Source organism: Lagenorhynchus albirostris, chromosome 1 (genome assembly GCF_949774975.1).
Source record: "Lagenorhynchus albirostris chromosome 1, mLagAlb1.1, whole genome shotgun sequence".
Lineage (NCBI taxonomy): Eukaryota > Metazoa > Chordata > Mammalia > Artiodactyla > Delphinidae > Lagenorhynchus > Lagenorhynchus albirostris.
Window position 1 is genome coordinate 184,644,497 of NC_083095.1, and position 27,662 is coordinate 184,672,158.

A 27,662-nucleotide genomic window follows, 5' to 3' on the forward strand; every position below is an offset into this window, starting at 1 on the left:
ATGATCTCTAAACTTGGGTCCAGCCCTGTGATATTTCTTTGTGCCACCAGCCAGGTAACATCACCTAGTCTTGTGGCTATTAACACTATCCTCCAAGGGTATACCAGAAAATGTTCAACCATTGACTCCCCAGAAAAAAAAAAAGCCCTGATTTGTAATGTTTGCCAGTTTCCACGGTGTAAATTCTCCCATCACTGCGCATTTCAACCTGCCCACATGTGGTCACTGCATGTGGCGTTAGGAAGAGATGTACACGGTCAGCTCTTCAGAGCCTGGGATAAGTCAGCTCTGTCATCCCCCTGGTTACCGTCCACATTTATATCTCCAGTCCAGACTCTTGCCTAAACACCAAACGTGTTTTTAACATCCTCCGTTTGCATTTTTAACTATCATCTCAAGTTTAACACATCCAAGCGGAACCCCTCATCTCCCCGGCCCTGCTGTCATCCCCCCAAGCGGGTCCTGCAGTGCTCCCCATCTCTGCAGTGCTCCCCATCTCAGCGGCAACTCCACTCTCCAGCTGCTCAGGATGGGGATTCCCCTTCTTGGTTCCTCTTTCCCTATCACCCAATCCATCGGCCAATCCTGTCAATTCTACACTGCAGACCAATCCAGGATCCATTCATTTCTCACCACCTCCAGAGTCAGCACTTCTCATCAGGATTCTTACACTCATGACCTAATGAGTCGCCTGCTTCCATGCCTGGTTTCCTACCAGCCTAGTAGCTGCAGGGACTCCTTTAACACATGTCAGCTGAGGTCATCTTTCTTTCCCCAAACCACTCATCTCCTTCTGTCCTGCTCAGAGTAAAACCCCGAAGTCCTTATCATGGCCTGAGCAGCCCTCTGTCACACGGGCCCCTAACGCTTCCCTGTCCGCTGCTCCTCGCCACTTACCCCCGGCCCGCCCCCCTTTACTCCTCAGATCCATCAGGTGTGCTCTTGCCTCACACCCGTGCATGTGAAGCGTCCTCTGCCCGGCGTGTTCTCCCCCCAGATGGCCGCATACGCCCTGCTCCCTTTTACTTCTTCAAGCCTCACCTCCGATACCCCTTTAACAGAGAGCCACATCGTAGAACATGCAGCCCACCCTCCTCTCCTCCCTCCTTCTCCTGCTGCGTATTTCCCTACAGGCCTTAGCACCCAGTACAGTCATCCCTGGGTGTCTGTGGGGGATTAGTTTCAAGACCCTCGCAGAGACCCAGATCCACGGATGCTCAAGTCTCCTCTATAACGTGGCACGGTACACAGTACTTCAACCTCCTGTATCTGCAGGTTCCACGCCAGCGTAAAAGGGAGGCCCGCCGCAGCATGAAAGCAGAGATCCTGTTACAGCCCCTGGGCCTACAACACTGCCTGGCATGTAGTAGGTATTAAATAAAAATCTGTAGAATTAAAAAATAGAGTGCTGGGTCCTAGATATTAGATTCTCTGGGGTATTTATCTTCTGAGACTGATTTTTTTTAATTGAGGTTGAACCATGTTTTCTAGAAATGATTAATATACTTTTAAAAGCCTCATTGGCTTTCCTGATTAATGTTCCAATAGAGGGACGGGAAGAACCGTTTGGAAGCAACCTATCCACGTGGAAATGTGACCTTGGCATGTTTGAGGAAACTCAGCAGGCAGTGGAGGAAAATGATCAGGGGCATATTTACGGACTATCTTGAAATATACACACAGATTCTGATTGGGAAGGAAAACGGCTGCCCACATACTCAGAAGGGTTAATTGTGTAGAAGGTTTCAAGAAGTTTTTCTTTCTTTTTCCCACTCTTTTTTAGATTCTTTTCTCATATAGGTCATTACTGAGTATTGAGTAGAACAAGAAGTTTTTCATGAGCAAGTTCTCTACCAAGAAGACCTAGCATCCTAAACTGAGTCACTTTGTTAGAACTGATAGTGACACAAATATTTATCGGCATAAGAAATGCAGGCACTTTGCAACCCTATTCTTTGAGTGACAATTCTGTTTGAGTTTATGACCATAAAAACATTCTTTTCATTCATCTATTCGCATTCATTCAATAAATGTATAATCACGCTATATATGTGCCAGGCATGGCTCTAGGCTCTGGGACTTAGTAGAAAAACTGATCAAGTCCTTTGAAGCAGTTAGTAATTGAGTGACCAGGAAGGGAAAAGAAAAAAGAATGAAAAATCCACAGATGTGATTCATCCACTCCCAGATTAGAAAACATAGATCCCCCCACATGGCAGAGTTTCTCCTATATTGCTTCCTACACATAAGATGCTATCGTTCTCAGAGGCGCATTGATAAATCAGTACAAATAAAAGTGGATTGTTTTCAACTATGTGTTCAAAGAAACTCTTATATCACACAGGTGGATGGCATTCACTCTGCTAGAGCAATTTATAAGAGATCTGCTTTCAAAATACCTACAGAGAGGGTCTTGCGAATACAGGATTGATTTTATGAACATGGCTGCAAGATGGTGGGTTGAAATACACCCGGAAGGGGCTTTGTCCCTGCTCCAGTGGAGAAGAACTTTGCTGGATTGGGTGTTTCTGATCTCAAATTATCTAAAAGGAAGTCCTGTATGGTACTAGCCACTATGACTTCAGAAGGCTGTGTTCAACTATCCAGAAAGTGACCTCAAGTGTTGGACACTTCATAGGATGTCCCAGGTATATGAACACACTTTCAAAAGATGAAGTTTTTTTTTTTTCCTATTGAGAATGACACTCTTGACTAAAAATCCAACACAACTGACTCCTTTATTTCCTTTTTATGTGAAGACACCGGAAAGCACAGGAACTAGCTAATTTCTTTAAGCTAGCATCTTGCCCAGACAATCCATCTTGGCAATAGTCTCCCCTTGGGGCAGTGGTTGTCAATGTGGCCACACAGTAGAATCAGTGGGCGCTTAACTACTGATGATGCCTGGGTCCCTTCTCCAGAGATGCTGACATTCATTGGTTTGGGGTACAGCTTGGGTGTTGGGATTTTTAAAGCTTCCCAGGTGCTTCCAGAGTGAAGCCAAGGTTGAGAAGCACTGCTGTAGGATGAGTGATGTCATCTGACCCAAGACATTAAAGAGAGTCCTAAGAAGGATTCAGGACCTGGGGATGAGTAGTCTAAAGAGGGAAGCCATCACCTAGTTTCATGCTGAGCTTGAGAGCTGTAGTTCGGGGCAGGACGGTGAGGTTCCTGGGGGTCTTGACCATTTCAAGAGAGATTTCCAGTCCTGCCTTCCCCACCAGCCTGAGGAATGAGAACCCTGGAGTGGTACCGAGTAGAGGGACAGCCTTTCCATTATGCCTTCTCATTCTGGCCAGGATGAGAAGTCATTGGTTTAACTTGACATGAGCTGCTGTGAGAAATAAAATAAAGGTTGGTGCACCGATCTGGGGGTCACTTAAAATCACACGGGACTAATCAATGTGGAGAACACGGCCTTCAATGCAGCCCGTGAACCTGAGAATTGGAGTCCCTGATATAGTGCGTGTTCTTTCTCCTCCAGAGAGGTGTATATTTATAGAAAGAATAAAACCTATGCAGGATGAGGGGGTTGGATAATAGTATGTGTGGATAAATACACTGATCTGTCTGAACCGTTTCTGGGCTGTCTGCTTTCCATGGTAATACACATCCGCTAAAAGCCGTCTGCTGTATGTGTTTTTGCTAAAGTCTCACACTTCCCTGCATGAATACGTTCAGAATGTAAGCACCACACACTCCATGACAGAGACTCTGTTGTATTCTGAATTTCTAAGTTATGCAGCTTAGCAGCTGTGATAATGTAACGGTTTGCAAAATAATAGACAGGCCACACGTCAACCTGGAATAACACGTCAAATAATGAATAATGTGGGTGCAAAAAGGTTTAATTTACACTGTGTTAAAAATACTGCTCCAGAAATACCACACCAATTCAGTCTTTCCAGGACAAAAAAAAACCCAAACCAAACCAAAACAAAAACCCCTTTTACTTAGATATTTAAATAACTGTGGTAAAAGAGAATGCTTTCTTATTTATTTTTTTCAAGAAAAGTGTCCAATTCCTATTACTCTGTGAAGAGACATATAATGAATCTGATTCCTTGTTCACATACACACATTGTTCCCCTTCAAGATATGTCTCAGATTTCAGAATAAACAGGAGAAAAGCATTTGTCTCCTCAGTCTGTATTAACATGTAAGTGTGGACACATTTTCCACCAGCAGAACTGGGGCTGGTGGTCATTTAACATAAGATGTGAGGCTGTTCCTGTTTATGTTTTCATTCTGATCCTCTTCCCAGATTTTCTCCCTGAGGGAAGTTTCTAGCAACTTTCAGATTTCAATCATTCTCTCATCTAACGAATGTTTCGCCCTCCTGCTAGGAACCAGGGGCCGAAATGTGTTCCCTGCCCTCAAGGAGCTTGTCATCATGGGTGTGGAGGAAACAGGCAGCAGGCAGATTCAATGCAGTGTCATTTGTGTTATTGTAAGGGAGATACAGAGAGCTTTGAGAGCCTGAAGGAAGGAAGAGCCGTTATTCATACTTGGGGAGGGGCTGGGTACCTGGAAAGGCTTCCGACAGGATGTTATCTTTAGGCTGAAGTGTGTGAATCGGAAGTCAAGGAGGCGGAGGGAGGATGCAGTGTGTGTCAAGCCTACAGAAGCACAAGCAAAGGCCCTGTGGCAAGGGAGAGCATGGTAGTTTGGAGGAACTGCAGATGTGTTCAGTATGGTTGGAGTGTACGATACCCGGGGTAAAGGATGGGGAGAGACCAGCTGGAGAGGGTAGCAGCATCCTGATTACGGAGGGCCTTATAATTATGTTTAGACATTTGTACTTATCTTGAGGCAGGGATTTTAAGTAGACAAGTGGAAGATGATGGAGGCCTGAACCAAGAAATGGGAAGGAGGAGTTAGATGTGATTAGATGGCAGACCCCAGGGAAAGGGAAGAGGCAGGGAAGAGGCCTGGGTTCTCACTTGGGTGCCTAGACAGCTGGTGGTGTGGAAGGAATTGGAGCAGGACTGTGGGTAAGATCATGAATTCCACCTTGAACATGCTGAATATGAGGGATTGAGAGCCTCAAGAGAAGAGAGACGTCCAGTCCACCCTGGGTCATCCGGACCCAGGATACGTGGGTCTGGATGACAGAGAGGATAAATCAGTGGGGAGGTGGGCATCCTTAATAAACACACACACTAAAACAGTGTGTGCTGGGCCACATACAGCTTGGCCCGCTTACTCCCAGGTTTTTGACCTATAACGGTAATCTCCAATGTGAAACAATTTCCTCATATTGTAGGGTCATAGAAACTCAATACAACATTCTCCCCATCTCCAAAGCAAACTCCCCCCAAAAGGTCCACCTTTGCTCTCTCCTTAACTCATTTATATGTTATGTTCTTACATTCTCAGAATTTTCCCTGAAGTTCATTTTTACCTTACCAGCTCGAGAAGGAAAAGACCCTACTGAAGTACCTGGGCTTGAGTAAGCTTACTTACTTGGCACTGGTGTACAATGAATTTGAAACACTCTATTTTTTATGTCTTACATAAAATTGGGGGTTCAAGGGATGTTATCACCAGGAAATACTTCTGTCTTGGCTTTATTGGGTGAATATCCCTTAAAGGACATCTTTGGGTGACAGTAAGTGTGACTAAGAATGTATGTAAAAGGCTACTGGTTATTAAAAATACAAGCCAAGTGTTCCTCTACTCAAAGTCAAACTTCAAAAATATGCCTATCAAATGGAACTTGGTGCAGCCACTATGGGAAACAGTGTGGAAGTTCCTCAAAAAATTAAAAATAGAACTACCATATGATCCAGCTATTCCACTCCTGGGCATTTATCTGGACAAAACTATAATTTGAAAAGATACGTGCACCCCTATGTTCATAGCACTATTTACAATAGTCAAGACATGGAAACAACTTAAATGTCCATCGACAGATGAATGGGTAAAGAAGATGTGGTACATATATACAATGGAATACTACTCTGCCATAAAAAAGAATGAAATAATGCCATTTGCAGGAACATGGATGGACCTAGAGATTATCACACTAAGTGAAGTAAGTCAGAAAAAGAAAGACAAATACCATATAATATCACTTATACGTGGAATCTAAAATATGACACAAATGAACCTATCTACGAAACAGAAACAGATACACAGACATAGAGGACAGACTTGTGGTTGCCAAGGGGTGGGGTGGGAGAGGGATGGATTGGGAGTTTGGGATTAGCAGATGCAAACTCTTATATAGAAGATGGATAAACAACAAGGTCCTACTGTATAGCACAGGGAACTATATTCACTACCCTGTGATAAACCATAATGGAAAAGAATATGGAAAAAAATATATTTTTAATATAAAAAGTTATATATATAAAAATATATAACTGAGTCACTTTGCTGTACAGTAGAAATGAACACAACACTGTAAATCAACTATACTTCAATAAAATAAATTTAAAAAATATGCCCGTCATTAATGATTACCTTCTCTCTGCACGCCATGTATCATGGTAGGGCCTTACACACATCACCTCTAAGCCTTAATAACTGTCCTCAAGGATAGATAGTGCAGATGAATAAACCAGGCTGAGAAAGCCCGAGTCACTGCCGAAGTCACACAATTAGTGGGCAGTGAGGCTCTTGTTTCCTGGGACAGTGTGGCTGCAAGCCCCACCCTTTCCACCCCACTTGGCTGCCTCCTGTTGCACCTGAATCACCTTCATTACTTATTTTGGAGCTGGATTAGAGCCCTATTGTACTGACTTATAACAGTTTCATTTATATGAACCTCAGATCTCCTATCTCCAAACATGGCATCTTAGATTTCTTTTTCTGCCGTGCCTAGTGTGGTGGTGGGTTGGTTGATGGTTGTCTGTGAAATCATATGAACAAGAACCAGGCTTGGTCAACCAGCCTGAGTATGTTGTAATCAGGATTTGACGGCTGTCTAAGCAGCAGAGTTAGAAAGGTGCATTTCTGTTTTTTCTACTCAACCTCCAGGCAGTTGGAAAACGGAAGCCATTGCTTAATCCTGGACACGTAAGGGCCCATGATTGTCAGTGCGCTAGGTCATGAGTTCTTCTCTTTGGTTGTCAGCATCTCTGCCTTTGGTAAGTTTCCTTTCCTGTGAAGTACTAGTGACAGGTTGGCTATAACCCATTTCTCAGGGCCAGGCTGCAATGTTGAAGCTCCCTCAGGGAGCAAAGGTGATGAAACGCTGGCTCAATGGCAGGGATGTAAGATACCAGGTCCCTAGTTTGAGGTCCTGCTCTGTCCTTGACTGTATGTCCCCGGACAGAAGATTAAACCTCCACATGCCTTGGTTTCCCTGTTCATACAGGACAAGGGTAATAATCCCCATTCTCTGTGCCTCATTAGCAGCTCACGATCGTAAAGGGAGGTAACAGATAAGAAAGTGCATTGGGGCGAAGGTGTTATAGAAATGCGAGGTCTTACCATCATTAAATATCACGAGACCATAGGAATCACTCGGATGTCTGGCGCACTCTAGGCTGCAGACGCAACTGAGAAAACTGTTGCTGCTTTTAATTCAGGGAGTCCCAAGAAAAGAACGCTGCTTCTCAGTGTCTGCCCTGAAAGCAGATGACATTTCTCACCTTTCCTGCCCCCCCTTTTATAGAAATAGATGACGCTGATTGTGAAAGTTGTCATAAAACCAGCGATGGCACAAAATATCCAATTGAAATCGACATGACGTCACATGTTCCAATTAGTCTCACTCTTCCCCATGGTGGAGGGTGAGAGGGTAGCCTCGTAGGAACGCAAGGGGTCTCTTCTTGTGAGTGATGCTGTCTCAGCCCCACCACTTCACAGCTGGCAATGAAGATTAACAGGACATCTGATGCTCCAGCGATGGACGTGCTTCTCTTAAGGGCCTAGACGTTTTCAGATCAGACTCCTAAGACACTGGTGTGTGCCCAAGGACAGGACATAGGTCTGGGTCTTGAATGTCAGTATACACCAGCACATACAACAACAGACAGGTTCTGTATCTGACACTGTGCTCATATACTGTCAGTTCTTCTTAAACGAATAACGGAAATGGTACGTGAATACATCTGGATTTATGAAACATACATGATTCATGAAACAGCCATCTGGAGATTCTAATGGTTAAATAGGTTACTCTGGACTATTTGTGCAAATGTGCAGGGTAATTCTCTCCTTAGTTTTGTCACGTGGTGCAACTCCAGTACGGGCAACTCACATTTCCAAGGGAGTTTTTGTGAACAGAACGTATTATATAAACTTAGTTACCATACAGGAAAAAAAAATTTCACCGGAACCTAAAATCACATTCAAGATAAGCTACATTTGTAAATATAATGATCGATTTGCAAATTTTCCTCTAACAGTTGGTCCTATACTGTAAAACTCTTGGTATAAAAGGGAGCACGCGTTAGGCCCTGAATACATTTACGCTGATGACCCTGACATGGAGCCCAAGAAATATGTCTCAGAAGAAAGACCTACACACGGCCAGAATAGGAAGAGAAGTTCTTTCCATTACTACTCAAATGGCAGAACAAAATGTAACTCATCAGACGTCAGGAGGTCAACCCCACCTGGAAATCTCGATAGTTTTAAAGCTCCTCGTGGTTTTAAAGCTTGACTCACGTTCTCCGTAAATTTAAAAATCACCGAGTAGTCAGTATACAAACCAGAAAGAGTCGCTTGAATTAAATGCCTTCCCCTTTATAAGATGCGGCAGGTCGCTCATCTATCACGACAGCGGTTTGTGAGGCGCTCTGCCTTATTGATTTTAGATTACACCTTAACCTAAAATGTCTAAGCAGACATCCACAGCCCACAGAGGGATCCGTCACCATGCAAACAGCGGCTTTGGGGGTTTCTGAGACCCGCAAACCATTCCACCCCTGCGTGAGTACAGGCGCTGTCCCCACGTGAATGAGCCCAACGTCCTGAGGACGATCAGATTGGCATTAACTACCGTCATCCCCCAGACTACATTAGTCACTCCGGAGGAGGACAAATCCCTGTTATTGTTTTACAGCATCTTCTCTGCCAGGTACTACCGTAAAGTAAGTATGTTTTCAGAAAATGAACAGAGAGCCACAATCCATGATAGTAAAAAACCCCAAATGACAGCAAGGTATTTGAAACAGTACAACCACAACTAAACAACAGAGGGGATTTTAATCAACCAGGTGCATCATTGAAACCCTCAAAGCATCACAGCCCCTTGTCATCATCACCTCCTTTGCAGACACTGTTACTCAGCAGAGGAAAGGAAATTGGCAGCCCTGCTGCACCAGTGAATCTGTTTCACTAAACGGAGAGGAAAACAGGTTTTGCAGCCCGAAGCTTTTCTTAGCGAGCACTCTCATCGTCCATGCTCTTTCCAGAGGGCAGAGTCCCTACCCCAATCTTTTCTCTTATGTTTCATCTCTAACAGTCCCAACCCCCATGCACAGCCGACCAACATTTGTTTCAAATTTCTCATCATTATCTACAAAGAAAAAAAATTACATATGCCATAGTATTCTCCAGTCGCAGGAATTTGAATTTTTCAGGAAAACATGACTACCAGAAGGGATGCTATGTACGACGAAAAGAAACCTCTCCCTTTCTTTGGAGCAATTGCTCGGGGGAAGAACAAACAGCCCGCCACGTCGCTTACCCTCTCCACGCTGCGTCTTCTCAGAGATCCATAAGGAATTTTCAGTAAAAGTCTCTGGGATCTATTCGGAGCCACTGCAGCCTGAACCACCATGGTGTAGAGCCGTGGGTGAGTGTGAGTGTGTGTGTGTGTGTGTGTGTGTGCACGCGTGCGCGTGTTCCCAGCCAAGGGAGAGACGGAGGCGTCCTCAAAACTGGGAAACTCCTGGAGGTTTCCCAAATATCAAATAACTGAAAGAGTTTTTTTTCTTCCGACCGATGAGCCAAGATGTGGTGTGTCAGGAGGTGGGGGGATGGGGAAAGAAGAAAAAGAGCCCAAGTTCTGCAACTTCAGCGCGTCTCCCGCAGCGCAGCCCAGCTTCCTGCTGTCTGCCCCTGCCTGTCAGTCAGTCCCTCGGTGAGTCTGCACGTCCTAGGGGTGGGCAAATGACGCTTCTGGGGAGAGTGATCCAGAAATGTCAACTTTGCTTCTCGTGGCTGCAGACGGTAACCAGGTCAGTTGTCTAATCGAAGCCCTATCAGACGTATTATTCATTCCATCACGTGACTCCAAAGCCCCTTGGCCATACAGTAGGTCACATGCCCACCTTAAAAAGACTATTTGGAATATCACCATCTGGTGTAGAGATTAATGTGCAATCCTGCATTCTGATTTCACTCTCTTCTGGACACAGGAAAAATATTTGAAGGGCAGTGACATAACACAGTGGGGACTTGGTGTGGAAACGCTCTTCGCAGTCATAAATTATAAGTATGACCCTGAGCATCAGACAGGCATATTTTTTCCTTCCTGCTTTCCAACGGATAGAAAATAAATGTAGGCATACAGTTAATTATATATGTGAATGGCGTCGACAAAGAGGAAGTGTGAGGGAAGAAAGGAGAAAATGTTTGTATCCCATGGTTCAGATGAATCAAATCAAATATACCAGACAGACTTGCATTTGGCATCTCCTCATTTAAATGTTTGCGTTACAGAGCATTGATTTTTATGTGTGCCAATAAACATGAAGAAATTATGTTTGATTTTACAAGGCTCTGAAAAGGACTGTCTATGCGCAGATTTACCCATCGCATTTGTCTATTCTTCTCTAATCAGATGGTATAATTCCACACTGGACAAGCTTCGCAGACTGCTGGTACACATGCTCTAAAAATTTAAGTGTCCTGTAAGATTTTGTTTCCGATATATCGCTCACTTGTGCAACTGCTCCCATCTCTACTCCTCCCTAAATCTGCTTGTTTCTATAGCAGAGAAAATTACTCCAAAGAGAAAACAAGTAAGGGGCTTCCAGGGTTGGAGGTAGTTTAGTTTTTTTCTTTTTAACGTATTTCTGCCTCTGCTGCTTTGCTCTGTTCTGGGGTTTTATGAAAGGGATGCCATTTCCTTTGTAAAAAAATCCCATGCTTTTGGGTGTTTGCCTAATATCACTCTTAGGCTTTGGGAACCAGCTTTTATTTATTCTGTACAGACCCGTTTATTGAAAACGACGGAAAAGAAACTTCTGTTTATTCTAAGAGTCTGATGGGAAGTGGGCGTTGGGGGGGGGCAGGGGAAAAAAAGTGGAATTCTACACTGCTCGAAAATGAATCAGGAAAAAGACGCTTAGAAGCGCGGTGCTCCTTGCGGTGGGGTGGGAGGATGGAGACGTGGGTCTGGGCACCCAACTCAGACACACATTAAGAGGCAGTTAAAGAAAGCATCAAGTTGATGTGGGAAATTCCAAATATACAACAATCGGGCTTTGTTCGTAATGGGTTCCATATGTGCCGTTGAGAGTTGTGAAAGGGTGAGAGGGAAGGGGGGAGACGGGAAGATGGAAATTTTTCCAGCATGACCTGCAGAGTCTTTGGCGAGGTGGCTTAGGCTTGCAGACCCTGCTTCCTCTTTCTCACTTCCTTTCTGCACTGCCCCGTGGAAATACGTCTGGAATGCTACCCAATAGCTTGGCCAGATCGATAGACCCTCTTTCCTTTATAAAACCCCGTTCGATTCCATAATGGGTTTGAACAAAGGATAGGCACATTTTCTAAACCCTTATCTGTCCAAAGCTCTGGGATTCTGTTTGCAAGTGCAGTTCGAGAGGGGGCCGTGGGGCAGATCAACTGAGAAGTCATCGTCTCTTTCCTGACCCAGGCCAGGGCAAAGCCCCTGGGAGCTGGATTTATTTATATTTGACTAAATGCAACTTCCTGTTTCCCAGGGGTATTAATGAGTGTTTCGCTGAAGAGCTCAAGGCTTCGTGGCATAGTTCAGATCATAAGGGACACTTTGATGAACTAAGTGCAAATAAAACAAAAACATATGCCTTTGATTAAAGTTAAAATACATATAGAAGAGAATGTTAATGGAAACAAAAATAACCGTTGGCCAGACTCCCACACATTTGAGCCCCACTCATTCTACCCCCATTCCCTACCCTGGGGGTGTAGAGACCAGGATCATTTCTCATATCAGCACTGGTGCCTCCTCCCAGCTAATAGAGAGCCCTCCCCAGTCCCCACAGAGTAGGTGGACACCTCCTCAGAGAGGTTTGAAGGCTCTCAAAGTTCAGCTTGTGCAAAACAATCTTTCTGATGGTCTTGCTGTGGGTGTTTGAGATTTACACATTTTAAATTGATTATTGAGTCTAAACTATTTCCAGAAGACCATTGTTACACTGTTACAATACAAATATGTTTCTTGGGAGGGGACATGCACCCATACCTAAGCGGATATGACCACTTTAGGAGAGGCGAGGGTAACTTAGGCTTACTGAGTACCCAGCAGTTGCCAGGCAACATGGCGGAAGGTCACCGAGGGCTGACTCCATGGCGGAATTGAGTTCCATTATCCATGTTTTACAAGTGATGAAACCGGGGCCTGGAGAGGGCTAGTAAGTTGACCAAGGTAGCACAGTTAGAACTGTCAGAGCTAAGACGAAAGCCAAAGTCAATCTGGGTGACCTCGGGGCCTGACTCGGTCCCTTGTACTCTCACCTGCCACTGAGGACTTTATCAGATGACAGCACTTTGGAAATTTAGAAAGGCGATGTGTCCATGGGGCCCATCAGGGAAATGGAAAGACCACTGTCTTTGAAAAAGAGAGAACTGCAATACAGGAAATGGCGTTATATTCAGCAGCTGCTAGAGCCTCTGGAAGCGCCGCTTTGACGTCCCTGGAGCTAAGCCTTCGGAGTGGAGTGCGGCCAGTCCTCTCCACCCGTGGGTTCTGCAACCATAGATTCAACCAACCATGGATAGAGGTTCTGATCCGTTGTTGGGGGAACCTGCAGACGTGGAACCTGCAGATACGGAGGGCCAACTATCAGGGACACGAGCATCCACAGGTGTTGGCATCGGCAGGGGTCCTGGAACCAATCCCCTGGGGAGAGCAGCGAGGGAGTGTATTACTTAAAGAGAGCATGTTTTTACCAGGGTGGTGGACGACAGGGTTCCCTGTGCAACAAGGGAATAGTCTAATGGGCACGGGACAGGCCGGGAGGATGCTGCCGGGTCGGGGTGTCAATGAAGGCTGCTAGGAGATGACGTGGGGAAGACGCACCTCTCTTCTAGAGTCCCTGAAGCTGCTGCTTCCGATGACTCTGGCAGGCCAGCACCCACTCAAGGCTGGTGGAGCTTTTTCTTTAAAGATTTTTTTTTTAACGTGGACCATTTTTAAAGTCTTTATTGAATTTATTACAATATTGCTTCCGTTTTACGTTTCGGTTTTTTGGCCACAAGACACGCGGCATCTTAGCTCCCCAACCGGGGATCGAACCCACACCCCCTGCATTGGAAGGCGAAGTCTTTAACCAATGGACCGCCAGGGAAGTCCCTGGTGAAGCTTTGTATTTGTTCGTTTTGAATATTTCCTTCCAGTCTCAGTGAAAGTGTTCACATTCGAACCCTGGGATGAAAATGCATAGGAGTCGATGGAGCCGTGCTTCAGGAAAATCAATGGTCTTCACACACCAAAGCAAGCTGTATCCAGTCAAATGGTCAGGGATAGCAGGAGGGGAAAGAGGGGGCTGGGGATGATGGCCGGTCAGGGGCAAAGCCTCTGCTGACGCCAGTGCTGGTGGGAAGGAGAGGGAAGGTTCCACGGGGTGACGTGTGCACGGGTGCGAGCGCTGACCCCCATGTCGGACGGCTGACCGTGCTGGCGCCTGCTAGGCAGCCCTGCGGAAGGCGGGTGACCTCCTGGGAGGACGCTGGCAACAGAAATGGGGACCGGTCATCGCACCCTCCTGCCCAGAGTGAGCCTGACCTACCAGAACCAAATGCTCATTCCAGCTGCTGGCCCAGGGCCCGCAGCGACCATCGGGGAGGCTAATCTTTTCGGCCCTTGGCGGGTCCACGTGGATGCCTGTCTCACCGCAGACTAACTCACCCGCACCAGTCAGCTCACTCGCACTGCTTGATTTTGTTCATTCGGCAGAACGTGAGAAGGGGTCAAAGGACACAGAGGTGTCGGCTGGGGGAGGTGACTGAGGGCACGCTGAAGGAGAGGGGGAGGGCTGCCATAATGAAGCTCCAGGGTCAGAGGGCAGCCTGGGGTCCCTGTGAGCCTGGGGTCAGGGTCAAAGGGCAGAGAGCTGAGAAGTGTTGGGAGGCTGAGCTGAAGTGCCCTTCGGGAAAGAAGGACAGAATCAATCTGAAGAACGCCACCTCTGGCCTTCCTGTTCATTTTCACTCTTTCTCTGGTGAAAGGCGGAATATGGCTTATATTAGGGAAATGAAGACAACAGAAAGCGGACAGATGAGATGCTTCCCCTAAAGTCCATCTCGAGCCACTATCTCTTGTCAGTTAGGCAGGATGTGAAAGGGCTCTTTCTCGGTTTTATTGGCGGTTTCAAGGCAGCAGGGGCCAGCCTCGCCTACCCCTGCTCCAGGGCTTGCGAGGGAGGGTGTGAAGCCCTCAGGTGACCTCGCCCTGCAGGCTGTCCGGGCAGGGGGAAGAGGCAGAAGGGGGGGCCGCTGGCCCCTCACCTCAGGCCCGGGGAGAGGGGCTGTGAGGCGCCCGCGGGGAGGGATACGGGGAAAGGGACCCAGTGGAGCCGCCGCCGGCAGCAAAGGGAGGGGAAGTTAAGTCCCATCCCATCCCATCCCATCGCCTTGGTTCATCCTAGGTGCTCAGTGTGCTGTGTGGAGGGCGGCTGACAGAGGCTGGGGGCGAAGACTTTACATGGCCAGCTGGGAGAGAGTAGAATATTGTGATCTATAATCAAAAATATACATTTGGTCTTAGCCTGCTTTCCCGGCACAGAGCTCTTAAAACCCTTGGAATTTCCTAACAGGTGCCTTTTGTTATGTTCACGGGTGACTTTTAGCAAGTCCCTAGGACACCTAAGGATGGGGCTTGGTTCAGAGGAACCAAGCCTGTGATTGGAGGGCTGGAACTTTCAGTCCTATCCCACTGACCTCTGGGGAGGGGAGAGGGGCTGGAGGTTGAATCAGTCTCCAGTGACTGATGATGTAATCAATGATGTAATGAAGCCTCCCTAAGGATCCCAAGAGTCTGGGGGTTGGAGAGCTTCTGGGTTGGAGATTTGGGGGAGACTGGTACACTCACACCTTGCTCTATGCTTCTCTTCCATCTGGCTGTTCCTGAGTTATATGCATTAATAATCAACTGGTAATTTAGTAACTAAAATGTTTCTGAGTTCTGGGAGTTACTCTAGCAAAGGAATCAAAGCCCCCAAAGGGGGTCTGATTCGTAGCCATCTGGTCAGAAGCTCAGGTGATGACCTGGACTTACAGCTGGCGTCTGAAGTCGGGGCAGGGAGGTCTTGTAGGACTGAGCCCTCAACCTGTGGGATCCAATGCCGTCTTTGGGTAGACAGTGTCAGAACTGAGCTGAACTGTAAGACAGCCGGCTGGTGCTGGAGAACCGTCGGTGTGGGGACCACTAACCCCCGACACACTGGTACTGGGTTCGAGGATGTTAAGAGGTATCACCTGTGCCCGGGAACCCCAGTGAGAAATCCCCAGCAGTGAGAAAGGGGTCAGGGCAGGGTCTTCAAGGAACCCACAGGAACCCTGCAAGGACAAGATTGGGTTTAAATACCTGCCAGTCCCAGAGAGAGACTTTCCTGCCCTGACCTCTCCTACCTTCCCCACACCCGGCATCACCCCACACCAGCCCTGAGCTGGAGCCTTGAATGACATTTGGAGTTTTTAACGACTGTCATGTAAAACGGATGAGAGAGTAAATAGGCAGAGATTGACCCAAACACACACGTGAAGACAACACATTCCTAACCAATTTGGAAAATTCCTCCAGCAGGAGGGAGGGAAGCTCTGTCTTTCTTCAACATTCCAGCACCATTTCCATTAGCTCCTAACTCGGCTAACCTGCGTGATTCATGTCACGTCTTATTAGAGTAAGCTGTGACTGAGGCTATGCAAACAGAAATACTGCTGACAGCCATAATTCTCTGTTTGAAAATGGCTGGAATTTAGGCCAAACACGAAACCCAATATCACTAAGGACAGAACGTGGAGTCACCAGACCTCACGTGCCCAGGCCCCACGGGATTACTGACAGGTCCCCGTGCAGGACACTTTAGGTTTCTCTTGCTTGGAACTAAGGTTTGCACTGATGCTATGCACGGTTGGTATTATCCATCTTTGGACAGACGTTCCCTCCTGCTACGGCATTTGGAAGAAACAGTAGGTAGCACTGTAGGGAGCTTGGTAGGCAGATGAATTTTTCCTTCCCCATTTCTCCCTCTCTCTCTGTTTCAAGCTTCCTTTGCCTAGTTGGGCCCTGTCCTGGGCTTCACTGAACAGTTCTCCTCCATGACCAGCCTGGCAAAGAAAATAAATGAAGCTTAATCTGAATCCTTCAGTGTGACCCCCAGTTATCCTTGCTGGGAGAAGGTTTGGTGGATGAGGGTGAGTTTACTATTCTGGTTCTGAGATGATGCTGTCTGTGGTCTTGTATTCCATACCACGCTCCACACTGGCCTTGTCCTTGTCTAAACCAACGTTGTCATTTCTTTTCATTGCCTGGGCTGCACATCCTTCATTCAACAATTATTTGACTGAGTGTCTAATGACATAATGGCAACCCCCTTACCCAGCACATTCTATTACAGGCGCTCTTCTGAAGGTTTTTAAAAGTACGGGCATTCGTTTAATTCTCACAATACCTTATCAAATAGATAATCTTGTTTTCCCTGGATGAAGAAACCGAGGCAGGGAGCCTTGAAGTCACCTGTCCGAGGTCCCCTGTAAGCGGCCTCACAGTCCGTGAACTGTTACCCTCTCCTAGATAGCTACTGTGTATCAGGTGCTGGGCCAAGAACTGAGGACACAAGAGAACTTTTGCTTATTGGAAGACTTTTTTGTTCCTGAAACTCAGCTCCTCTCTGCGATGGGGAAGTGAAAGGACACTGGCCTTATACCTGAGTTGGCACCTGAAAGGTTACTGCACACCTGCCTACCCCACAGGAGGAAATGAAATCATGTTTGTGAAAGTTCTTTGTAAATCACACACACGTGCGCACACACACACACACACACACACACACACACACACACACACAGAGTTTTCCTGTTAACTCTGTCACCACAACAGCCTTCCTGGATCTCACCATCTACCTCTCCCCCTCTTCATACATAGCCTGCTATGATGGCCATGTTTCATCCGTCTGAATTGCTTAAAGGTCATGCAGCTAGGCCCTGTTTTTGGGGGGGGGGAGGGGTAAAGAGGCTTCTTCTCAGACCTTTGAAAACTCCCTCTTGAGGATGTTTCATTTGAGTAGAGAATTTAGCCCAGAATAAGACCCTCTATCCCCATCAACTCAAAAACACACATCCCATACAAAGGAAACCAGATCTCACCCTCTTCCAGGATAGGGAAGAAGATGTAGCCTGTGCTGATGGAAACCTTGTGTACTAACCAGGCATCCAAGAATCTCCTTCAATCTTTATGGCAATGATCAAGCCAAAGAGAATGTCAAGGAAAATATTAATGGCCTATGAGGTAGATCCGTCCATATTCTGTCTTAGCAAGCCTTGCTTCACGGACATCAAATAACAGGTTAATCGGCATGGTGGCAGGATTATTCAACTATTCACCCATGGAAAGAGGGAACAGGCAGACCTCCTGACGGCAAGCAGCTGATGGATCTTACTGCTCCTTAGGAAGGTTCTTCACATGTGGCCTGGGTATGATTTGCCCCCATCAGAGCTTCACTTGCCCTTCCCAGCATGAGGCTAAGTCAGGCAACCAATGGCTGCAGCCTGGGATGATGGCTCTTCTGCATGGTGGTAATGGCTTATCGCATGTGCTATTAGGAGTGATGTCGTGGCCAGGTCCTGAGGAATCAATAAGATTGCTGGGATGCCTGTGTGATTAAGCAGTAAAGAGCCTGACCTGTGTGGGGCTGGCAGTGTAGATTGGCTTTCGAGGCCATTTGCAAAGCCCTCTTTCATGTGCTATCGGTTGTGGATGGATTTTGATAACTAGCATTGATTTGCTATATTTATGAAGTGCTGTTTGCACTGGTTAAACTGTGTAATTGCACCTAGAATGGACAAATAAATAATGTCCTTATCTGTGGTATTGACTACCCAGGATTAGCTTAATATATATATGTAGTACACTTCCAAACAGTCAATGGATGTTGACTTTTGATTTTTTTTTTTTTTTTTTAGCTCTCAAATTTCAGTTAAGCATTGGGTGGTAAATGACCAACTCTTAAATCTGCTTCTAATTTCCATGCTTCCTTTTTCCAGGAGGAGAAATTTAACATGTAATTTTCTTCAATAGTAGAATGGTTCATCTCGGTTTAACTGATCCCTCTGATGCTGCAAAAAAGGGTGGTTTTCATTCTGGCCATCAGATTGCTTTCTTTCCTGTGCCCAGGAACATGTCATTTACAAGGGTAACTGCCCATTTGCCCAGGGGTCTCTGGAATGAGCCACACGGTCTGTATTTTCCCAAGGAGAGGAAAGAAGGCATTGGAATCTGCTAGGAAGATGGGTGTCCAGGAGTCTCATATAGTAGGAATATGCCTTATCTTAAGTGTGCCCTAGAGGGGTCCCATAAGTCAAAATGCCAAAGGGTTTCCCAATATCAGATCATGGCCAAAATTCCTTCAATGGGCAAATCCTTAGATGTAAATTAGGATGGGTAAGGGATTCTGTTACTCTTTGCCTGGGGTACTCCATTCTATTTGAACTTTAAACCTCGGTAACATGAATACAGATAAGAAGACTACTGTGAAACTTGAATGAGGCAGTGGAATCACATGTGTAACAACGAGGACGGTCAGAAATGACAATGAGACCAGATTCTGACTTTCATACTACAGAAGAATGTATTTTACATCTTATTCTATTTGCAAGAGGGATTCATTAAAAGTTACGTTTTGAAAGGAAGTGATACTATCTTCCTGAATATTTTGAACTTGAGTGATAACGGATGAAGTGTAGAATGGAGAACCAAGGTGTATAGAGACAAGAAGAGCAGTTACAATGTCACTGCAATTGTCCAAACGAGTGATGATCAAGTCCAGAACTAGGATGGTGGTGAGAGGTTGAATACAAGATGTTAGCGAGTTATAAATGCTGGAAGGAAGAACAGTGTTCCTGTTTACTGAGGGACTAGAGGAAGGATGGTCCTATTTAGTTAAGATAAGTACACAGGAGAAGGGGGAAGTTTGGAGAGATGGTAACGTGTAGCTCTGGATGGACAGAATTTCTGGTGCCTGAACATTTTGACCTGGAACTGAAGAAGGGAGTCAAGCCTGGACATGTAGGGCTGGATTTCAAGAGCAGACAAATAACCACTAGACACGTTATTAGTCAAGTGTGAGGGCAGACATTCAAGAACACAAAAATTTACTTCTCAGGCACCTTTTCTTAGGACCTTACTGGAAGACAATCTCCAGCAAAAGAAAGCTAAACCTACAAAGAGGGGAACATGAGTTCCAAGAAAAGGAGAGCAGATCACGGGACTGGTGCAAAGGGAGCTCCCAGAGTACTGGAAAAAAGGAGCCTCAAGAAGACAGTGGTACAAGAGACGTACAGAGCTAGTCCAGTTGGTGCGGGAGGATGGAGGGAGCCAGGAAGGATGCCTCAAAAAAAGAAAGAAAAAAGGAATAGGTTGAGGGTCTAATGAGTTTCCCAAATTGAGAGGAGAGACGCAGCTCTACTGAAGATCGTAGAGAAAAATGCTTGATGGGTAGAACAGAATATTAAGTAAGCGAACATTGAAACAAGGCAACTGTTAATTCCTAGAAAAACATAAAGTTGGAAAATCCAGGATATACAATGATACTATACAACTGTCCTCAGCTGTAAACAATATCTTGGTAGTCACAATAAAACTGAATTTTGATTTAAACTGTGATATAGATATATTGAAAAGATAGTAGAGAAGAGATATGTGTGTGCCGGTAGGGATGTGGAGTACAATGGAAGTAAATTTTAAGCCTCATCTTTCAGGGTGGCAGCATAACATACCAAAAATTGAGTAATTAAGAAATCACAGTATAGGGACTTCCTTGGTGGTGTGATGGTTAAGAATCCACCTACCAATGCAGGGGACATGGGTTCAAGCTCTGGTCTGGGAAGGTCCCACATGCCTTGGAACGACTAAGCCCGTGCACCACAAGTACTGAGCCTGTACTCTAGAGCCTGCGCGCCACAACTACTGAGCCCATGTGCCGCAACTACTGAAGCCCGTGAGCCTAGAGCCCGCGCTCCACAACAAGAGAAGCCACCGCAGTGAGAAGCCTGTGCGCAGAAACGAAGACCCAATGCAGCCAGAAATAAATAAATAAATTTATTAAAAAAAAAAAAAAGAAACCACAGTATAAACAGATGACTGAGAAATCTGAAGCAACAGTTGAAAGTCTATGACTGCCCCTGGGGAGGGACTCAAGAGATGGAAAGAAGGGAAGTGGAGGCTAGTGTTTTTCTTTGTAAGTTTTCTAGTACTCTTCAACTTTAAAATGTTGAAGTTTTATAAGTTTTTAGTTACTTTGTAAGTTTTCTTTGTAAGTTTTCTAGTACTCTTCAACTTTAAAGTTTTCTAGTACTCTTTATAAGTTTATAAGTTTTCTAGTACTTTATAATTTTCTTTATAAGTTTTCTAGTACTCTTCAACTTGAAAGTTTTCTAGTACTCTTTATAAGTTTTTGTTTTCTAGTACTTTATAAGTTTTCTAGTACTCTTCAACTTTAAAATGTTATGAAAATTGCCACATACACATATGATTTTGATAAAAACGAGAAATTGTAAGGAGAAGGAGCAATGTTCAAGGCAGTTTGAGCCAGATGAGGCCCTGGGAGCAATGGGTGGCAATTAGAAGGGCACCGACGGCCTTGAGAAGGTGTGCATGGAATGCAGATAGCAGACACCAGGCTGTGGAAGGAGACCTGGGTTGCCTGGCCTCTTTCTGAATGGACAGATCTGAGTCCAGATACTGGGTTACTTAATCCAACAAGTAAAGGTTTCAGGAGACCTGCTTCGTTTCGTCTGGTTTCTTTTCCTTCAGTGTACGTTACAGCGCTCTCTGTCCACAGATCTGCTATTGAAATAGCTGCTGAACGCCTAGCCTTTAAACTATACCTCGGAAAGGAGCACCTTAAATCCTTTGAAAAAAGATGAGGCTAGACAGACAAAAGGAGAAAGACAAATACATCAGCAAGGGCACTGCCATCAGTTCTGGAACCAGTCCTGAAGGGTCACTCATGCTTTTGACTGATCACACCTTCTTTTTTTTTTGTCTACGCCACGTGGCATGTGGAATCTTAGTTCCCTGACCAGGGATCAAAACGGTGCCCCCTGCAGTGGAAGCGCCGAGTCTTAACCCCTGGACCGCCAGGGAAGTCCCGATGTCACCTTTTGAGCTCTTTACTTCAGTGTGGTGTTGTGTGTGTTCGTGTGTGTGCACGAACACATGTACACACACGTGTGTGTGTTATTTTCTCTTGTGAACCCGGCAGCATCTCAGCTACAAGGGCCCCAGACTGGTGACGACTAATTACAAAACACCAGGCCTGATGTGTTCCTTTTATCTCATCTTGCAGAAGCCTTGCATTCCCACGAAACCCCCAGCGGCCCTTCATAATCCTGGAAAGGAAGTGTCAATATGGAAACAGCTGTTCTTGAGATAGTGAGATGACAGTCTAATGAGCTATGGAGGAAACCCAAGGCTAATGGCACTTGAAAGCAAATATTCTTTCTAGACAATCAGACGCACGTGAGAATGCCTGTAGTCCCTAGGAAGGCAGAGAGGGGGGACACTGGGCTGTAGATGTCACGTCCCCTCATTCTTACATGGGTTTTTATCCTCCTAAGCCCTGTGGGATGTCGAACACTCCCTGGCTCTCTTCTGGGAGGTGGAGACCCAGGTGCCCTTGCTAAATGGCCCCACCAGAAGAGCCCAGCTGGAGAGCAGAAGCCAAGCGCAGCCCATGCCCAGTGCCCCTGCCGGCTGCTGCATGAGTTCAGGACTGGGTACCTCCTGCCACTTTGGAAGCAGGCGGGAGAAACGGCCACAGGCAGATCTGGTTGAGGCAGGGAGCCAGTGCTGTGCCTTGACAGAACCCAAATCCCTGATCATTCAAAGGGGAAGGTTAGGTGGTGAGAGTGAGAGAGAGCTTTAAGGGCAAAGAAATGGGAAATTACTTGTTATGGTTAGGGACTTAAAGCCAATCAATGCCTTTTCCAGGGGAAGCCATAGGGAAGAGGAAGACTCACTTGCCCAGTGCCTCCTCTGCATCAGGCATGGCCCTGGGCACTTGCTCTAAATGAACTCTCTAAACTTCACTGTGATCCTGTAACCTGGGTAGTATTACCTGCACTTTATTGACAAGGAAATCAGAGCTCAGAAAGATTAAATGCCTGCCAACCTGGGGTTGAGACCTCAAGTCCGTGTGATGTTGAAACTCATTCTCAGTATTCTTTAGGGATGTGTATGTGGGGACACATCAGAGCATTCTGTTCTTAAGAAGAAGAAAATATTTCACCAGAGCCTAAACAGTTGAGGTTGTATCAGAGTGTAACCTACTTGGGGGAAGGGAAATGCCAACTCCAGTTTCCTTCTCCACCCATCCTGTCTCACCTAAAGGAGGGAAAATCCCTGAGAAGTACTGTAAAGTTCACAGTCCAAGGGCACAGCCTCCTAAAAGACTGAGACCTCATGTAGGAGTGTAGGATGCCCCATCGCTGGCCTCACCACCACGTCACTAAAAGCCTATTCCCCACAGGTCTCTTTACACAGTACATCATGTCCACCATGGAGTTACAAGGCATCCTCAGAGGCGAGAAACAGTTTGAAGAGACTGAACAAGCATCAGAGCCAGAGTCAGTTAGGGCAGGAATGTTGGAATTAAATCAGACCAGGAACTAACAAACAGACAAACAATAACAACCACAACAAAAACAGTGATTTTTATCCTAAGGGCCTTAATGGAAAAAGCTGACTATATAAAGGAACAGACAGATAACAAAAACAGAGAGATGGAAATTCTAAGAAAGAATCAAAAAGAAACTCTAGGGATCAAAAACACTGTGACAGCAATGAAGAATTGCCTTTGATGGTTTCAGCAGTAGACTGGACACTGCTGAGGAAAGAATCTCTGAGCTTGAGGATATGACAACAGAAACTCCTAAAACTGAAAAGCAAAGAGAGAAAGACTGGAAAAAAAAAACCCAAAACAGAATAGAATACCCAAGAACTGTGGGACAACTACAAAATGTGTAACATATGCATAATGGGAATAGGAGAAGAAAGAGAGGAAAAAACCCAGAAGCAACGTGTGAAGAAATAACGACTGAGAATTTCCCCCAATTCAGTGTCAGTCACAAAACCACAGATCTAGACAGCTCAGAGAATACCAAACCAGATAAATCCCCCCCTTACCTAAAAAACCCCCAAACCAACCCCCCACCACAAAACCACACACACAATCACACACCCCACAAGAAACCAAACTACACCTAGGCGTATCAGAGTCAAACTTCAGAAGATCAAAGATAAATATCTTTTTTAAAAAAAAATTCTTTTTCATATTCTTTTCCATTATGGTTTAATTATAGGATATTGAATATAGTTCCCTGTGCTCTACAGTAGGACCTTGCTGTTTATCCATCCTATATATAATAGTTTGCATCTGATAATCCCAAATTCCCAGTCCTTCCCTCTCCCACCCTCCCTCCCCCTTGGCAACCACAAATCTGTTCTCTATGTCTCCTGAGTCTGTTTCTGTTTCATAGATAAGTTCATTTGTGTCATGTTTTAGATTCCACATATAAGTGATATCATATGATATTTGTTTTTCTCTTTCTGGTTTACTTCACCTATGATAATCTCTAGGTCCATCCATGTTGCTACAAATGGCATAATTTCATTCTTTTTTATGGCTGAGTAGTATTCCACTGTATATATGTACCACATCTTCTTTATCCATTCGTCTGTTAATGGACATTTAGGTTGCTTCCATGTCTTGGCTATTGTAAATAGTGCTGGTATGAACATAGGGGTGCATGTATGATAAAGAAAAAAACTTGAGAGAAGCCAGAGGGTAGATGGATTCACTGGTGAATTCTACCAAACATTTATAGAAGAAAGTACACCAATTTTCTACAATCTTTTCCAGAAGATGGAAGCAGAGAGAAGACTTCCTAAATCATTCTATGAAACCATCATTGCTCTAATAGCAAAACCAGACAAAGATATTGCTAGAAAAGAAAACTACAGACTGATATCTCTCATGAACATAAATATAAAAATACTCAACAAAGTATTACCAAATTGAATACAACAGGTATAAAAAGAATTATATACCATGCCCAAGTGGCATTTATCCCAGGTATACAAGGCTGTTTCAACATTCAAAAATTAACTAATGTATTTCATCATATCAAAAAGCTAGAGAAGAAAAATCACATGATCATATCAGTATATGCAGAGAAGGATTTTGACAAAATCCAACACCCATTCATGATAAAAACTGTCAGTGAACTAGGACTAGAGGTAAACTTCCTTAACTTGATAAAGAATACCCTCAAAAACCTACAACTAACATCATACTTGTGAGAAACTTGAAGTTTTCCCAGTAAGACCAGGAACAAGCCAAGGTTGTCCTTCTCATCATTCCTTTCAACATCTTACTGAAAAAGTCCTGGCTAATACAGTAAGACAAGAAAAAGAAGTAAAAGTTATATAGATTTGGAAAGAAGAAATAAATCTATCTTTGTTCACAAATGACATGATTGTCCATGTAGAACATCTGAAAGAACAGACAAAAATACTCCTGGAACTAATAAGTGATTATAGGAAGGTTAAAAGATACAAAGTTAATATACAAAAGTCAATTGCTTTCCTATATACCAGCAATGGAAAAGTGGAATTTAAAATTAAAAATACATTACCATTTACATTAGCACCCCCCAAGATGAAAAATTTAGGTATAATTGTAACAAAATATGTACAAGATCTATATGAGTGAAATGAGAAAACTCTCATGAGAGGTAGCAAAGAAGAAATAAATAAATGGAGAAATATTCCATGTTCATGGATAGGAAGGCTCAATATTGTCAAAATGTCAGTTCTTCGCAACTTGATCTATATGTTTAATATAATCTCAATCAAAATCCCAGCAAGTTATTTTATGGATATCAACAAACTGATTGTGAAATTTATATGGAGAGGCAAAAGACCCAGATTAGTTGGTGGAAAAAAAACAGAGTCAGAGAGCTGACACTACCTAACTTCAAGACTTACTAGAAAATTACACTAATTAGGGCAGTATGGCATTGGTACAAGAATAGATAAATAGAACAATGTAACAGAATAGACAGCCCAGAAATAGACCTACATAAATAAAGCCAACTGTTCTTTGGTAAAGGAGCAAAGGTAATAGAATGGAGCAAAGGCAATCTTTTCAACAAGCGGCGATGGAACAACTGGATATCCACATGCAAGAAAATGAATCTAGGCACAGACTTTATACTCTTCACAAAAACTAACTCAAGATGGATTACGGACTTAGATGTAAAACATGAAACTATAAAACTCCAAGAAGATAATATAGGAGAAAACCTAGGTGACCCTGGATATGGTAATACCTTTTTAGATATAACACCAAGGTAAGATCCATGAAAGAGAGAGTTGATAAGCTGGACTTCATTAAAGTGAAAAACTTCTGCTTTGCAAAACATAATATTAAGAGAATGAGAAGAAACTTCATAGACTGGGAAAAAATATTTGTAAAAGACATATCTGACAAATGACTGGTATCAAAATATACAAAGAACTCTTAAAACTCAACAATAAGAAAACAAACAGCCAGATTTAAGATGGACAAAGGGGACTTCCCCGGTGGCGCAGTGGTTAAGAATCCGTCTGCCAGTGCAGGGAACATGGGTTTGAGCCCTGGTCCGAGAGAATCCAACATGTCTTGAAGCAGCTAAGCCCATGCACCACAACTACCGAGCCTGTGCTCTAGAGTCTGTGAGCCACAACTACTGAGCCCGCGTGCCATAACTACTGAAGCCCGTGCACCTAGAGCCCGTGCTCCGCAACAAGAGAAGCCACCGCAGTGAGAAGCCCTTGCACTGCAACGAAGAGCAGACCCCACTCACCACAACTAGAGAAAGCCTGTGCGCAGCAACGAAGACCCAACGCAGCCAAAAATAAATACATGAATAAATAAATAAATAAATTTATATATAAAAGAATGATGGGCAAAGGACCTGAGCAGACACCTCACCAAAGAAGATATACAGAAGTGTCAGCACAGCCATTTCTCACCAGGCACTCTGATCTGACGTGCCACGTGTGAGGCCTCTGCGTGAAGCACCCTGTGAACAAGTGAAACTAGACGAAGCACGAGGGAAAAGAAAAAAAAAAAGCAAGCTGCAAACCCTCTGAAAACAACGCCTCTGCACCTCTAGCTCTCGCGGATGGAGGTTGGTGTCTCCAGTGGAGTCTCCTATTGCAGGGGACCTTCAAGATGGAGGAGGAGTAAGACGTGGAGATCACCTTCCTCCCCACAAATACGTCAAAAATACATCTACATGTAGAACTACTCCTACAGAACATCTACTGAACGCTGGCAGAAGACCTCAGACTTCCCAAAAGGCAAGAAAATCCCCACGTACCTGGCTGTGTGGCTGACAGGGGCTTGGTGCTCCGGCCTGGTGTCAGGCCTGAGCCTCTGAGGTGGGAGAGCTGAGTTCAGGACATCGGGCTACCACAAACCTCCTGACCCCACATAATATCGAACAGCAAGAGCTCTCCCAGAGACCTCCGTCTCAGTGCTGAGACTCAGCTCCACCCAACAGCCAGCAAGCTCCAGGGCTGGACGCCCCATGCCAAACAACTAGCAAGACAGGAACACAGCCCCACCTATTAGCAGAGAGGCTGCCTAAAATCATAATAAAGTCACAGACACCCCAAAACACACCACCAGATGCAACCCTGCCCACCAGAAAGACAAGATCCAGCCTCATCCACCAGAACACCGACACCAGTCCCTTCCACCAGGAAGCCTACACAACCCACTGAACCAACCTTACCCACTGGGGGCAGACACCAAAAAACAATGGGAACTATGAATCTGGAGTCTGCAAAAAGGAGACCCCAGATGCGGTAAGTTAAGCAAAATTAGAAGACAGAGAAACACATAGCAGATGAAGGAGCAAAGTAAAAACCCGCCAGGCCAAACAAATGAAGAGGAAATAGGCAGTCTACTTGAAAAAGGATTCAGAGGAATGATGGTAAAGATGATCCAAAACCTTGGAAATAGAATGGAGAAAATACAAGAAATGTTTAACAAGGACCTAGAAGAACTAAAGAGCAAACAAACAATGATGAACAATATAATAGATGAAATTAAAAATTCTCTAGAAGGAATCAATAGCAGAATAACTGAGGCAGAAGAACAGATAAGTGAGTGGAAATAACTACCACACAGCAGAATAAAGAGAAAAGAAGGAAAAGAATTGAGGACAGTCTCAGAGACCTCTGGGACAACATTAAATGAACCAACATTCGAATTATAGGGGTC

At 44.9% G+C, this 27,662-nt stretch overlaps 1 protein-coding gene across 3 annotated transcripts in view; it reads right to left on the reverse strand.

Moving 5' to 3' along the window:
- FRMD4A (FERM domain containing 4A) overlaps nucleotides 1–27,662 on the reverse strand; it is a 378,187-nt gene that overhangs the window by 340,200 nt on the left and 10,325 nt on the right. Inside the window, exon 1 of one of the 3 annotated variants that reach the window (XM_060162166.1) lies at nucleotides 9,647–9,776. The exons of 1 other annotated variant lie outside the window; for it this stretch is intronic. In XM_060162166.1, the coding sequence (XP_060018149.1) occupies nucleotides 9,647–9,739 (93 nt within the window). In that variant the 5' untranslated portion in view covers nucleotides 9,740–9,776. Of the gene's footprint in view, nucleotides 1–9,646; nucleotides 9,780–27,662 lie in introns of those variants that run through there. One more of the 3 variants, XM_060162197.1, reaches the window with a different exon arrangement.